Source organism: Apium graveolens, chromosome 3, assembly GCF_009905375.1.
Source record: "Apium graveolens cultivar Ventura chromosome 3, ASM990537v1, whole genome shotgun sequence".
NCBI lineage: Eukaryota > Viridiplantae > Streptophyta > Magnoliopsida > Apiales > Apiaceae > Apium > Apium graveolens.
Genome location: NC_133649.1, coordinates 234282262 through 234297316, shown reverse-complemented (window position 1 = coordinate 234297316; position 15055 = coordinate 234282262). Strand labels below are relative to the sequence as shown.

The 15055-nt window shown below is 33.2% G+C and overlaps 1 protein-coding gene across 1 annotated transcript; it reads right to left on the bottom strand.

Moving 5' to 3' along the window:
- Positions 1-1023: 1023 nt before the first annotated feature.
- Positions 1024-1644, bottom strand: LOC141714894 (protein FAR1-RELATED SEQUENCE 5-like). The gene has a single exon (XM_074518390.1). It carries the CDS (start codon positions 1642-1644, stop codon positions 1024-1026), a length of 621 nt encoding a protein of 206 aa, XP_074374491.1.
- Between the last annotated feature and the right edge of the window lie 13411 nt (positions 1645-15055).

The window sequence follows — 15055 nt, the reverse complement described above, 5'->3', positions numbered from 1 at the left end:
ATAATCATCAAACAAACAACCAAAAACGAAACCCGAATTCAAGAAATTAATCCGAAAATTACGAAACACAAATTAATACCTCGGTTGATGATTTTGACGTGATAATCTGATAGAACAGGCTTTGGTCTTCAAATCGGTTACTCACACTTCAATTTCTGTCACCGGAATCACGATCAAATCGGCTTTGATCCGCAAGAATACTCAAGAACCCTAATTCCTTTTTCTGAATTTTCTTTTTATTTTTCTGATTTTTAATTATAATTAACTGAAAAATTAATAGTAATTCAGGTATTTATATTTATGAAAATAATACCCCTAAGTAAAATTAAGGGTCTAATTACACTCCTAATAAAAATATTTGGCCCCAATTTTTATAATTTTTGGGTATTAATATTGAATTTTTAAATATCCAATAAATACTAAATAAATGCTAAAAATTCCCAAAAATTGTGAATATTACAAAAATACAAAGAAAAATGATATATGATAATTTCATGATCATATAAAAATAAAAATGTAATTTTTGTGGGGGTTTTGGTACCCGAAGGGGTCCGGAAAAGTCATTTTTCGCGAAAAAGGTCAATTTGTAAAACGTCTAGGGGTTCAGAATAGCGATATGGTATAGGGCATTTTTAATAAAATAGGGCCAATGATTTTGTTTGAAATACGGGATTTTAAAACATAGTTTTGAGCTGTACGGGTTTTGATATAAAATATATAACGGACGATAAAACGTTCGATAAATATCCAAAACACGTTTGAATCAAAACAGCCAACACGTAACACATAACAGTTAGGGTTTAATGACTTTACACATTTTATCACATAATAATACACATAATTTATCATTAATATAATATAATACAAGCGTAATTTCTCGGTCGTTACAATGTGTTTCTAGTATATGCAAGAATCCATTTGTGCTTCAACTCATATAACCCATTTAACCATTTATGCTCTTGCAAAGTGATACTTTTCCACAAATGATGCCCATCTAGCCTCAAAAATACATTCGGTGAGAGATTAATAAATACAATGGTTGAAGTCCGTCTTGAATTCCGGAAAATCCGAATAATAATGAGCTAATTTCTCGGGGAATTTTTGACTAATGTGCCAAAAACACAATAAATGGGCAGTATTCGGGAGTACAACCGCAATAGCGCTTGCCATGGCTTGATCTTGATCCGTGATTATAATCAATGGAGGCTTATTCCCCACACCTTCAAGCCAAGTACGAAGAATCCACTCAAAATTCGACGCGTGTTCATCCCGCATCAATGCAAACCCGAAAATAACCGATTGATAATGATGATTGACTCCGGTAAATGGGACAAATGGCATTGCATATCTATTTGTCCGATAAGTGGTATCAAAAGCCATAACATTGCCAAAATTTTGGTAAGCCATTATACATCTCGGATCAATCCATACTAGATACTTCAAAAGATTCTCTTCATAAACTTCGGTCCTAATAAAATATTTAGAACCACTTTCTTCATTCAACCTATGCAACAAGTCCAACCCCGCTTGGGCGTCACTAATCTCAAACCTTTTCTTCCTCTCGTCTCTTAACACATTCCTAACATGTTGAACATTGAAACCAACTTTATCATTACCTCCATGAATGTTACCAATCACATTCATCACTTGACAATACGAACCCCCGAATCATAAAGCGTTTTAATCAAACTACGGGTAGCGGTGTTGACATGTCTTTCGCGTTGTACCAAATTCATCTTACTAGGGGAAACAAGACCGTGGTTGTGTACCAATTCAAGGCTAGTTACCTCCCAAAGACGTTTTTTCTTTTGGTAATTGACATACATCCTCACCTTGCACTCACTTTTAGGAAGAACCTCTCTACACCGTTTATTTTTACTACTCTCGGTGACGACACTTTTTCCATAAAGCCTATAAACATATAAACGACAAAAGGAAGGCTTGAAGCCTTTAATACCAGCTATTACATGCCCAACAAACTTAATGACAAACAAAAGAAATTAAAAGTTTAGCCATACCATATGCTACCTACCAGACCCAACCATAAAATAAGACAATCATAAATATGTTCACCCACATTACTACTACACCACCATTCTTCTTGGACACAACAGAAACCATAAAATATGGCATTTATCTCTTTCTCTTTGGGGTGTTTTTCCTGGTTTGTTCTTGAAATGCAGAGGTTGAGCTTCCTTGGGTTCCATGAATCTGTCTCTCTTCATGTTGATGCATTCATCTCAGGTATTCTTTGCTGGTCTTGATCTATTGATGGATTTATAGAAGAATTGCCCTTTGCACCATCTGTTTCTGTGAATTAATTGAATAAAAGCAAGTTAGCACAAATCATTATCTTAAGAACATAAATTGTAGTATACACACTTGTACCTTAACTAAACAAGTTCTTGAATTATGACCAGGTTTATTGCATGTTTTGCACTCACAAGTTGACTTGGCTATATTAGGCACAGTTCCTTCCTCAGCAGCCTTTTTAATTCCATCATTTTTGTGTACATTTTCAATGAATCTAAGTAAGTCTTGAAATTAAGACTTTAAAATTGCAAGAAAATATTTCATGAATCTAAGTTTACCTTGGCAACACAAGTCCTAGCATTGTGACCCCTTGTTTTATAATAATGATAATTCACAACTGTCCAGCCTTGCTTAGTTTTGTGGCATTAGGAGGGATATCATTCTTTGTCACCCTTTTTTTTGGCCTTCCTGCAGGGGTCTTAACATTTGGGGGTAAGGGCTTTGGTTCAGCACTTGTTTGCCAAAATTCAGGCCCCACAATGGGGTCCAGTGTGCAATTGTATAGCTATTGAACAAATAAAATACTTAGTTTTTAATTGTATAGATGTTGAACAAATAAGAAGGAGTACTAATTATTTGTGAAAAATACATACCTTTTTGTACTCTTCCTTGCTATAACAATTGTTTTTATGCATTTCCCAGGGTTCATTCTTAATAGCTATACATGCACAAGAATTATAGCATGGGATCCCAGTGAGATCCCATTTTCTGCAAGTGCATGTTCTGTTATGTAGGTTGACCACCGGTTCATGACCCCCATATGTGCAAGTTACCAAATATTTGGTGCCTCCAGACCATGATATTGCACAATTCCCAGCATACTGAATTGCTCAACATATAAGCCATGACAGAAATATTAGAAAATTATAGTAATGTAAGGCTTAGACTAGTTCAGTAAAGAAGTACTTACTTTTCCAATTTCTTAAGGGCGCTAGGATAAATGATTGTTTCTCTTGAAGCCAACTTATCTCTCCTCACTTGGATTCTTTTCATCACATCCTTGTGCAACTCTGTGAACATTGTTATGATAGGCAAGTCCCTGAACTTTCTTATAGAGCTATTAAACACCTCACAGTGATTGTTAACAAACATATCACTATGTGTATGTGTTCTAAAAGTTGCCCTTGTCCACTATGTTTTAGGCTTGGCCATTAACCACTGTAATAAATAACCCCAATTTTTGGAAATAATTTTTAAACCCTGATGAATAGTAACTTTTGCTGATGATGCTGATGATGCTGATTAAGGAAAATTATCAGACCACACTATATAGAAGTACTGTTATGGAAATTCTGATATCGTACTAGTATTCCATAAAGTAAATAAGTGTATGTAAATATCGTCAGAATTCGAATCCGGACACTTTGATTTTTCCCAAAAATCCACCAGTTACCGAAAGAATTAAGTATAATGTAACATGATTAAAATGATTTAAATTCAAGGATTATAAGAGAGGATCATTAAGGGAGTATAAAATATTAAGGAATGTTTAGGGAAGCCCAATTAATAAGATCCTAGATATGATCCCCCAAACGATTAACGGAAACGAGAGTTAAGCGAACCGTAAAACAAATAAACGGTCAAGAAACAAGCTTGTAAAAGGAGCAAGGGAGATTAATCAAGTGGGGAAGAAACTAGGTGACATCATCACACCATAAGAATATGACATGTGGCTTGGGGATGAGGTCATCAAGATGATGCAAGCACTTTATTAAAGTGGAGATGAGATATTTAATCAAGTAACCACTTGGTTAGTTCACAACCAAGTAAATTTTGGCACAAATCTCAAGGTCAACCAAGCAAAAAGGAAAGCAAAAGACCATTTCTTCATTTTTGAAGAGAAAACCCTAGAGGAAAGGGGATAAAAAATGGAGAAGAAAAAAATGCTTGTATCTTGAGTTTTCCTTGGCCGATTCGCACGTGCTACCATTCAAATCGAAGACCTCGAGAAGCTCTACGGATATAGGATAACCACTCTCCTCACCTCCTTGATTACCATACTCGTTTTTCATGATTTATGGCTAGATGAATAGTAACCATGTTTGTGTTCTTGAATTCTTTGAAAAGAGCAAGGTCTTGATTGTGGTTGTTTGAGTTGAAAAAATTTGAGAATATGGACTGATGTGGTATGGTTTAGATGAGTTTTTGATGTGTTAATGATTGTGGGTTGTTTGGTGAGGTTTTGGTGTAGTGAGAAAATTGGTAATCGCGTAAATATAGTCGTCGTAATAGCCATTTTTATTCAACTGTTTGTACTTAGTGTTCGGGACAGAAAGCTCACTGACCAATCTGCAACCTTTCCATGTTTAGTTATATCGGGTCGTAAGCTTCGTTTTGGTATGTAGTTCGATTATATCCAATGTACGGTTTAGGAGAAACGACCGTTTTAAGTAACGGCGTTTCGTGAGCGAATAATTACCCCTCGCTTTACTTTGAAACCTTGTTTAAGGCCCTTAAAAGACTAATTGGATTACTAAACAATTATGTAAGGTGGATTAGGCAGTTGGTAGAGTATTCGCGAAAGAGTCACCTTAAAATTTGTAATGATTAATTTATTAAAATTAGTGGAGCTGAGGGTACGCGAGTGATTAATGCCAATCGTTAAGCGTATAAGCGACCGTAAGCGACCGTTAGGGTATGAGTGAGTTTTGACTAGTTTCTTAAGCGACTGTTGTTGCTTATAGGTTACCGGATCCACTCTAAGCTTAAGTCTATCCCGGAATACTCAGGCAAGTTTTCTACCCGTATAACTGTTGTTGTGATGTATATATGTATATGCATTATCTTGTGATAAGTGCATGATTGTTATTAGCAAATCTTGCGATATATTGGATCATGTTGATATGATATATATGCATGCCTGTTTCAGTAATCTTGATATCTTCTTATGTATTCAATTGTTTATAAACTGCATAATACCTATGCTAGAGATAGGCACTATTTGCGTATACCCTTAGTATAGGGGACCCAAAGGTTAACATTTTTCTAAACCGGGAGACGATGTTCCCGATTATATTATATATATAGTTTTCAAAACTATTAATCGAATAATGTTTATTCGATAGTTTTAAATTATAAGTGAATATTAGTTTGAATATTCATTCGAAGGCTATTGACTCCGTTATTTTATTAAATAATATTCTTTATTTTCTTAAAGAATAATGTTTCGTTATTCGCCAAGTATTCGAAAATGATTGATATCGTCAATCATTCTTACCTTAAATATTTTCAGAAAGTTATTTTCAAAACTTTTACTTCATTTGCTTTGATAAAAGCTATTCGTTATTTGAATATTATTTATAGCATAATATTCAAATATTCTTTGATTATCTTGAAATTGATTTATTCTATCAAATCATCCTTATTCCAAACGCTTTCAAAAATATTTTTGAGTCTTCAAAATGATTTTAAAGGTTAGAGCGGATCCCAAACTCATTTTCAAATTTAAGATCTTCCTTTCGAAAGGGACTTGAATACTCGCTCAAAAATCTGAGGGATCCGGCTCTGTGGTGTATTTTATATTCGCAACTGAGGTTGTTGTTTTGAGAAAACAATTTAATTACTTGCCCAACATTCGGGAAGTAAGTCTATCTAATTGAGTCGGCATAAGCGACAGGCCGGGTACGGTCTATGAAGGCTGTAAGAGGCTGGGTTACAGTCCATCCACGCGTGAGTGGCCGGGTAACGGTCTAACGCGAGGTCTTAATGCAGCCAGGGTGATGACCGGTGAGGAATTCATCCATCTACAGTAGAAAAGGTTACTTAATGGGTATCTTTGCCTGATCAACAAGATATCGGGGTTATGCCAAAGTTTTTCTTCTTTCCAAATTCATTGGGTATTATAACTCTGTTTATACTTTTCATAACAGAGGTTTTCAAGGAAAGTATGAGATATATATATATAGGTGTATATATATATCGGGACTTAATGTAGTATCTAGTAACTTCATTTCTTTTGAATGATATTTCAAAGATTGAATCTATTCAAGTCTTATCTTGTAGTCTCATCTATGTGATGAACTTTTGAAACTGATTATAGCTTGAACGGTGGTTGTTCGAGTAGTATTCGGAAAAGATATAAGTATATTGGAGTATCTTGTAACTTCATCTTTTCAACTCATATCTAGTTAATAATTATCTTATGCTTGACAAAGATTTTCAGAAAAATGTTAAGACAAGGTTAGATATATGAGTTCACCTTGCAACGATATTTTTATACAGTTATAAACTGGAACTCTGTGTATATTATACATGTCAGAGGATTTCAAAGATTTTGAAAAGTATATATGTATATATATACTGAATATTTTACGACTTCGTCGCATTAAGAAGTATTATGAGAATGCTCATATATTGTTAATTATTATATGTAACGCCGCCAAATCCGGGGTCAGAGGATTTGGTCGTCACTATAAAACCTCAATCCAAATTAGCCTGTTAAATCAATAAATAAATGTCAGCGGAAGATATTTAACAACAACGTAAGTATCAGCATAAATCATGAATCTGAATCAAAACTGCATTTCACCATTATTCCAAAACAGAAACAGTTGATAAATCATTTATTCTATGAATATCAAAAACGATATGATAATTTAGATTAGGATCATTCTCCGATGGACGTACTATCACATGCTGATCAGCCTGTGTGATAGCACAAGGTCATGATTTGTAGAAACGTGACCCCAAAAACACGAGTACTCAACAAAAAGGCAATATACCTGCCTGTGGCAAAAATGGTGTCATAGTATTTCATATGGCACTTAGAAATAGCCCTCCGTTGGACCGTCCATCCCGGTCACTTACGCAATTATGATCCAATCTTAAAAACCTTTTTATTGAAATGGGGTCATAATAATCGACACCCAAAATAATTTTATTCCCCCAATTCTTGGGTAGGAATATTCGCAACCAAATCACTTTTCTCAAAATCCAAAACATTTATAAATCCGATAATTGGATAAGTAAAATAACTTGACTATTCTGAACATAGAATAGCAGATGAGTACTTGCATGATAATTCAGCGATATGTAAAACATTTATCTATTCTGAACTGGGAATAGGGAAAGCAATACTTGCATAATAGGATTCAAAATAAATATCACTTGAACAATAAGTGATGATAGGGATACTTGCCTTTGGTCCTTAGCAATCATACACACTCGCAATAACATAAATATCTCATGATGATTTATCAAGACGTCACCATTTCCTATTCTTAATTCTGTGGTATGTCGTTAATGCGGTTAGTGCGGTCTGATACGAAATCTTATCCAACTTCAGTCTTGATCCCCAACGTCTGGTTCTGTTCAGTCTCGAATCATACGTAAGTACTAAATCACTATGCAACTCTCCCTTTTTCTTTTCTTTTGCTTAGTCTCACGCCCTTAATGCCCGATCATAAGCAAAAAGATACTATTTAGTATTCTTCTGAAACGACTATCTTATTTCTACCCTTTTGCGATATATATATATATATATATATAGAACATAACAAGTAGCACATATTATAGTTTAAAACTTACTACCAACTCAGAATATTATTTAACACAAGAACGCGCAACTTATGATAATATTTCTACAGAAAATTCGGCATGACCTATTCGTAATATGGACAATACCCTGAATAACCATACCACAAATACAACCCACAAGTCATTTCAATGTTCTTACCCAAACATATCCTATACGTGTTACAGCTAACGATCATAACATGCTTTCAAATCATTGAAATTAAATAAGTCAAATAGATTTAGATACAGGAGAATTTTAGAAAATTTTGGCATGAAGTATTCGTAATTAGGACTATCCACCTGTTTTTCAATTCCACAATTTAACCTTATAACCATACAAAATAAACATGCCTCAACTTGCAGCAACATAAAAGTAAACAAGTAAGAAAAATTACCCGCCCAGACTTGCGGCACCTAAACAATTAAGTATACTTAATAATTTATAATATTTGAACTTACAGTTATATAATTTAGCATCACCAATTCAACTCGAGTAAACACTTAAATAAATCACCTCGCACATATATCACATAGACTATTAACTATACATATATTCAAATCACACTCTAATAATTAGCAACGGAACTCAATCTCAAATAGGCATATACTAACATGTATTTCCGTAAAATATATCGCTGCTATCACATATACAAATAACAAGTCAATATACATGTGCACAAGTCAAGTATGTCATCAAGTATGCTAACTTAAATCTATAATTTAATAAACTAGAAAGCACATATCAAAACACTAACCAACACTTCTATACTATAGGTTTATATATTTAATCTATTAAACAATAACTAGCAATCACATATATTAGCACAAAACCACATGTCGAGTTATAACACACAAAATAGCATCTGAACCTAAAATTTAAGTTAACCAGCCTCGAAAGAATGACATTTTACAACACCTAGATGAACTTAAACAGAAATGTTTAAAACGTAAAAGTTGTAGGATATTTCACGAACTTTCCAAAATGGTAAGGCTCGCTAAAAATGACTAAGTAACGAATTCATAAACTTTAAAATAAACAGCTGCACAAGCAGATTCAGCCCTAGTTTTCGTAAGTAACTTAGTATTTGAGACTCTTAAATCATAGAATTGGTTAATGAACTATAAGTAACAATTGTAGATCCTAAATTAAGCTTTCCAAATTGGCATAGTTCAAAGTTATATCTAAAATAATGAATTTACTATGAATTTTTGAAGTCAGGATGTATCAAACTGAAATAACAGGACAAATTTTACAAACGGCAGATTTTATCATAATTGCAGGCCGAATTTGGAAAAACGCAAAAAATAAAAATTGTAGATAATTCCATTATCTTTCCAGAGAGTGCAAAATCATTATCATACGATGAACTAGTTAAAATCTATGAATTTAACAAGAACTCAGCTTATTTTTAAACGGATTTGACAACACAATTCACAATATATCATGCATATAACTCACTAATAATCCTTCAAATAACTATGTACAAATCTGAAAATTTTGTAGAACAACTCAAAATACCAAGACTCAAATTTAAAACCACCATAAACTATTATAACTTAAACATATATTAACAGGTTCAAGCCATAATCACTTAACAAAACAAAACTCAAGTTATACACTACAACACTATTGTTATTAATCTAAAAACCCGGAAATCATCCGTCCCAAATGAAATTTCAGGTTTTATAAAATCAAGAATAGTAGTTGTCATTTAGACATTCAATCCGCCTAAGAATATAATTGAAATTCAATCAAGTATTGACTTACACAACTCGAAACTACACAAAATCAATTAGCAAGTTCATAACTATAATTAACAAGCAAAAATCAACCTAAACCAAATAATATTTATGCCGCCGGCTCGCCGGAGTTCATTGCCGGCGGTAGCAGGCCCGATGAGAGCCCAACAACGGGTTTCTCTGTGCCAAGGCTCCACCCCTTCCTCCTTTAACCTTTAATCATCACTCATATCTCAATTAACATCTAATTCCACTATAAATCACAAGACCCATTTCGAATTTGTATATATATATATATCTACGAATATGCTTACACGCAGCTATCAAAATGATTGTGAATAGATTTTGAAGAGGATGGGTAGTTAATTTATGCAAGAAAATGGAGAAAAGTGAGGATTGAGCGGTGGTGGAATTCTTGGCCGAGAGAAAATGAGAGAGAGAGAGAGAGTAGAGGGATGGAGAAGAATCGAGAGATGAGATGAATAACAGGAGAGGGATTGAAGTTTGTTTGTAAAAATAAAAATAAACTGAATTGTTAAAAACTGCCACGTTTTAGAAAATAGGACACGTACCCCTTTTTAGGGCCCGGTCCCGGATTGATTTGCAAAATAACGAACAAATGCACGGGCAACCATACACTGGAAAAAATACCAAAATAATTTTAAAAATCCTAAAATAATTAATTACATATAAAATAAAATTTTTATAATTTTTGAATCATTTTTGAAATTAATAAAAATACCCCACTTTAATTCACACAGAAAATCATTTAAAAAGCAATAATTGCCAAAATATTATTTTCTAAATTTTATAAATCTTTATAATTATTTAATGAAATTATAAAGCCATAAAAATAATTTTATGGGCAATACACAATTTTATAGAAATTAAATACTACAACAACCCCTAATAAATAGGATTTAATAACACAGCTTGACAAACAGATAAAAATAAAATACACCAATCATCATATAATCAAATTTTAACGACTCAACTAATTAAGGTTTCTCAAGATAATACTTATTTAAATCCAAACTCCATTAAAATCCGATAAAACTTTACAACTTCTCAAAAATACAATAAAGTTACAATTCTTGAATTAAAATACAACTAAATTACAACCATGCCAACAAACTCTCAGAGAAATCTAAGAAAGGCCAAACTACTCAAAGTTCCATAACTCGCACCCTTCCCATAAGTAGCCCGCCTAAGTAAGAATACCTGCCGGAGAAATACAAAGAGAACAAAAGACTGGCAGTGAGCGAAAGGCTCATATACGGATATAAAATAAAGCATAACTGAACAAAGATTAAAAGATGACGAGGCTAAAAACACAACTAAATATCTGAATGAAGCACAATAATAATAGTGAATGAGACAATATAAAAAAATGAATACTCAACTCATAAAACAAAACTAAATGCTTACCACCCAAAACTTATCATACTCTTACAAATATCCTTATCAATTTTACATCATAATCTCAAATAATATAATCGAAAGAATAATGATAAAATGAAATCATACCCTTACATATACTCTTACACATATTCTCACACTTACAAAATAATACACGAAATAGCTTACATACGAATATGGGAGATAATCTTACACTTACAGGATGTCCTACATTTTTCGGTAATCCAGAAATATGTAGTCATCAAAACTTACAGGGGCTTGCACAGCACAAAGAAAATGCTACCCAATATCTTACAGGGGCTTGCACGGCAATAAGCACGTGCTACCCAAAAGGCCAAATTATACACATACTAGCCATGGCTATATGTGTCCCACAACTTCGGCGACACACTCATACAATTTAAGTACACCGCATAGGAGGTACCAAGCACGAGATTATCCACTCGCGACGGATGTCTTACAAACTCCCAAGTCATACAAATAAAATAAATAACTCAAAATAAATACTCAAAGATCACACACTCAAATATCTTACATCTCCAAAATCATATATAGATTTATCAAATAACCTCAAAAAAACTATAACCCAACATCACGAAACAAAATAACATAACAAACCACTAATTATTGATAAGCTCAAATCTGATCAGTTTCAAAGAATGTCAAATTACGGCATAAAGATGAAGTCAACTGAAAAAGTACGAAACACGAAAGTCGTAGAAAATTCCGAGACCTTTCCAGAATGGTAAGGTTCGTCAAAAACGAACAAGTAACGAATTCAGAAAACAAATAAATACGGACTGTAGAACAGAATTAGCCCCTGATTACAATTGTATTTTGATGTTTAAGACATCAAAATCACAGAATTCAGCATCAAAATATCAACACAAATTGTAGATATCGAAAAGAGCTTTCCAGAATGTTATTGATCATAATATTTGAACAAATATTCAATTTATAATGAATTTATGAAGTTAGGCTGAACAAACAGAAATTTCAGCAATAGATTACACAAACAACAGATTTTGACATATTTACAAGCAGAATTTCAGAAAATACAAAGAACAAAAAACGAAGATAATCAAATTAGATTTCCAACGAGAATAAAATCACAATCATATGATGAACAACGAATCGGATGCGAATTAAACAAGATTCAGAATATGCAATATACATACACGAATTCGAATACGAAAAGAAATAATACAAGAAAGATATCCGTACACACGAATTTGAATTTGAAAAGAAAGAGTACAAAAAAGATATTCGTACCTCGAGATCTTAGTTATCGAGAATGCTAACAAAGAATTCAGAACCCCAAATCACAAGAACACTAATCCCTTAAACTCCAAATCCATAATCTCTGATTTGACTTTGTTGTTCATCTATTTCTCCCTATCTTGCCTTCTCTTTTCCTCCTTTTCTATCTATTTTACTCTCTCCTCTTCTCTCCATCTCTTTCTCTCTTCTCCTCTTTTCATAAAACGTAAGTAATCTCTTTTTGTTCTCCCTGTTGTTTTTTTTCAAACCCTAACTCTTTCTTCCTCCTTTCTTTTTTTTATTAAAACCCTCACTCTTTTTTTATAATAGCCTTACTATTTTTTTTTAAATCAATACCCTTAAAACAATATTCTGAATATAAGAATAAAAATAAACTTATAAAAATTATTTTAACTATAGCACACTGACATTAATAAATAATGAAATTAAATAATTTAACTAAAAATAATTATAAAAAAATCAGGATTACACAAATAAACATGATTTCACACATATCTTAACTTCACAAAATATATCGCTCACATAATTCCCATAATTCTCATTTAACGACTGATTAAATATTTTTATAATAATAATAAACAGATTTTGAAAAGTCCTGGTCATTACAATCTACCCTCCTTAAACGGATTCCGTCCTCGGAATCACAAAAAGAAGGAGGACGCATAATCTATCTAATCCACAGAACAAATATACTCACAGACAGACCATCTACCTTATCAGAAAACACACACCATATTCAATTAAAGCCAACAATGATATTTAGAAGCTCATATAATAAAGATTTGTGATATTACATTATACATGTTATTTTGTTGGGCTTGTTACTCATCCTTGCTTTATTCTTTCATCACACAATAACAGCTAGAGAAGATGAACAGGACCAAGCTCTCAATTCGCGAGCGAATAGGAAATGTTCCGCAGTTTCCTGTAGGTGTTGATACCGTTGTAGCTGAGGTAGGAACTACCAGTAGGCTAGACTTTCAACTTTTGATGTACCAGACTTATGTATATTTATGAATTTTATGTTGATAGAACCAATATGATGAAATCATAATGGCAGAGAATCTATAAATTTATTCAGAAACCCTTTTGAGGTGTAATGACTTATAATTGTGGAATAAAATGACTTGTGTTATTTTTGGTATTCATCTCTGAGACTATAACTTGTGGTGTGTGTGTGTATATTGTGGGGTCATAGTACGCAGTAGTTGGTTGTTTATTAAGATTAAGGGGTCATTTATTTTCATCTTAATCTCTCTTAATCCTTCTTAACATATATGTCTTAGCCATTAAGATTGTTTGGGTTCTTCCTTTTTGTATCTTAATAGGTGATAAACTTCTTAATCGGTAAGATGGAAAACACTAGCTTAACCATTAAGACCGTTGCCCTGGTCTTCTGTCATGCTTTTTTATTTGACATGAATGATGTTACTACTTCAGTGTGTACTCTATTTGTTTGTTTTTTAATTTTTTTAATAAAGTTTTTAAGGGAAGTTTTTTCAATAATATTCAATGTGTCATTATCGGTTATTTGACATTTAAATATTAATTATTATAGAAACTAATTGTTTATAGCCTACATTAAATTAAAAAAAGCTATTACTAATGACTTGTATTATGCTTTATATTAATAATATCTCAAATAATAAATTAACTTACAAGTAAAAATATATTATTATGATTGTTCAGAAATTTTATTCATTTTATGTAACAAATGATATTATTCATTCAGAATTCAGAATTTTTTAATTTTTCAGAAATTTTAATGATTCAGAAATTTTATTCAGATCTGTCAAATGACCCCTAAGTGTTATTAAGGGAAATGGAACTCGTGACAACCCGGATCCCCGACCCCGGATTTGGGGGTGTTCCAGAAATGGTATCAGAGCTAAGCGTTATGAACCTCAGAGATGATGTGACGTTAAGATAAGAAGTTCACTAAGATAATAAGAACTCTTTCCAAGTTCATAGTCAGACTACCTAACGTAGTACTAACAGTTAAAACCCTTATGAGAACCCTTATAAATATCGTGATAGAAGCGTAGTTCGTTATCGTATATGGTAGTGGGACTCTGAACCCTGAAGTTCAAGAACAATAATACGATGATGTTTTATTATATATTGGGGATCAGATTGTGGATCCAATGGAGCACCCCAACAAGGGACCGGATGATGTTCATATTAAGGATGTGGCAATTAAGGATGTTATCCCAAAAAGGATTGTTGCTGAAAAGGATCTCGTGGAGGATCCTGACAAGAATGAAAAAAGAACCAGTTGAGGAATTGATGACCTTGGTTAGGGCGACTACCAGAGGTAGGATGGGCCGGTTATTACCGTAGGTTCGTTCAAGTTTACAAAGATAGCAGCCCCTTTAACGCGGCTTACTCGTAAAACTGAGAAGTTCGAATGGACAGAGGAATGCGAGAACAGCTTCCAAGAACTGAAGAAAAGATTGGTGACGGCCCCTGCGTTGGCGTTGTTGGAGGGAAAAAGGAGATTTTGTGATTTATAGTGATGCTTCACACAAGGGATTAGGGTGCGTGCTTATGCAACACGGTAAGGTAATCATGTACGCGTCAAGATAATTAAGGGAATAAAAAATTGGATATCCCACCCATGATCTTGGGCTCACGATAATAATTTTTCCCTAAAGATTGGTGGCACTACTTGTATGGAGAGAAGTACGAGATTTACACAAACCATAAGAGCTCAAGTATATTTCCACGCCGAAAGAGCTCAACATGCGCCAGAGGAGGTGGTTAGAGCTAATCAAGGATTACGATTATG

Excerpts from the sequence above, each read along its gene's own strand:
- LOC141714894 (XM_074518390.1), bottom strand. The coding sequence starts at position 1,644 with ATGAATGTGATTGGTAACATTCATGGAGGTAATGATAAAGTTGGTTTC.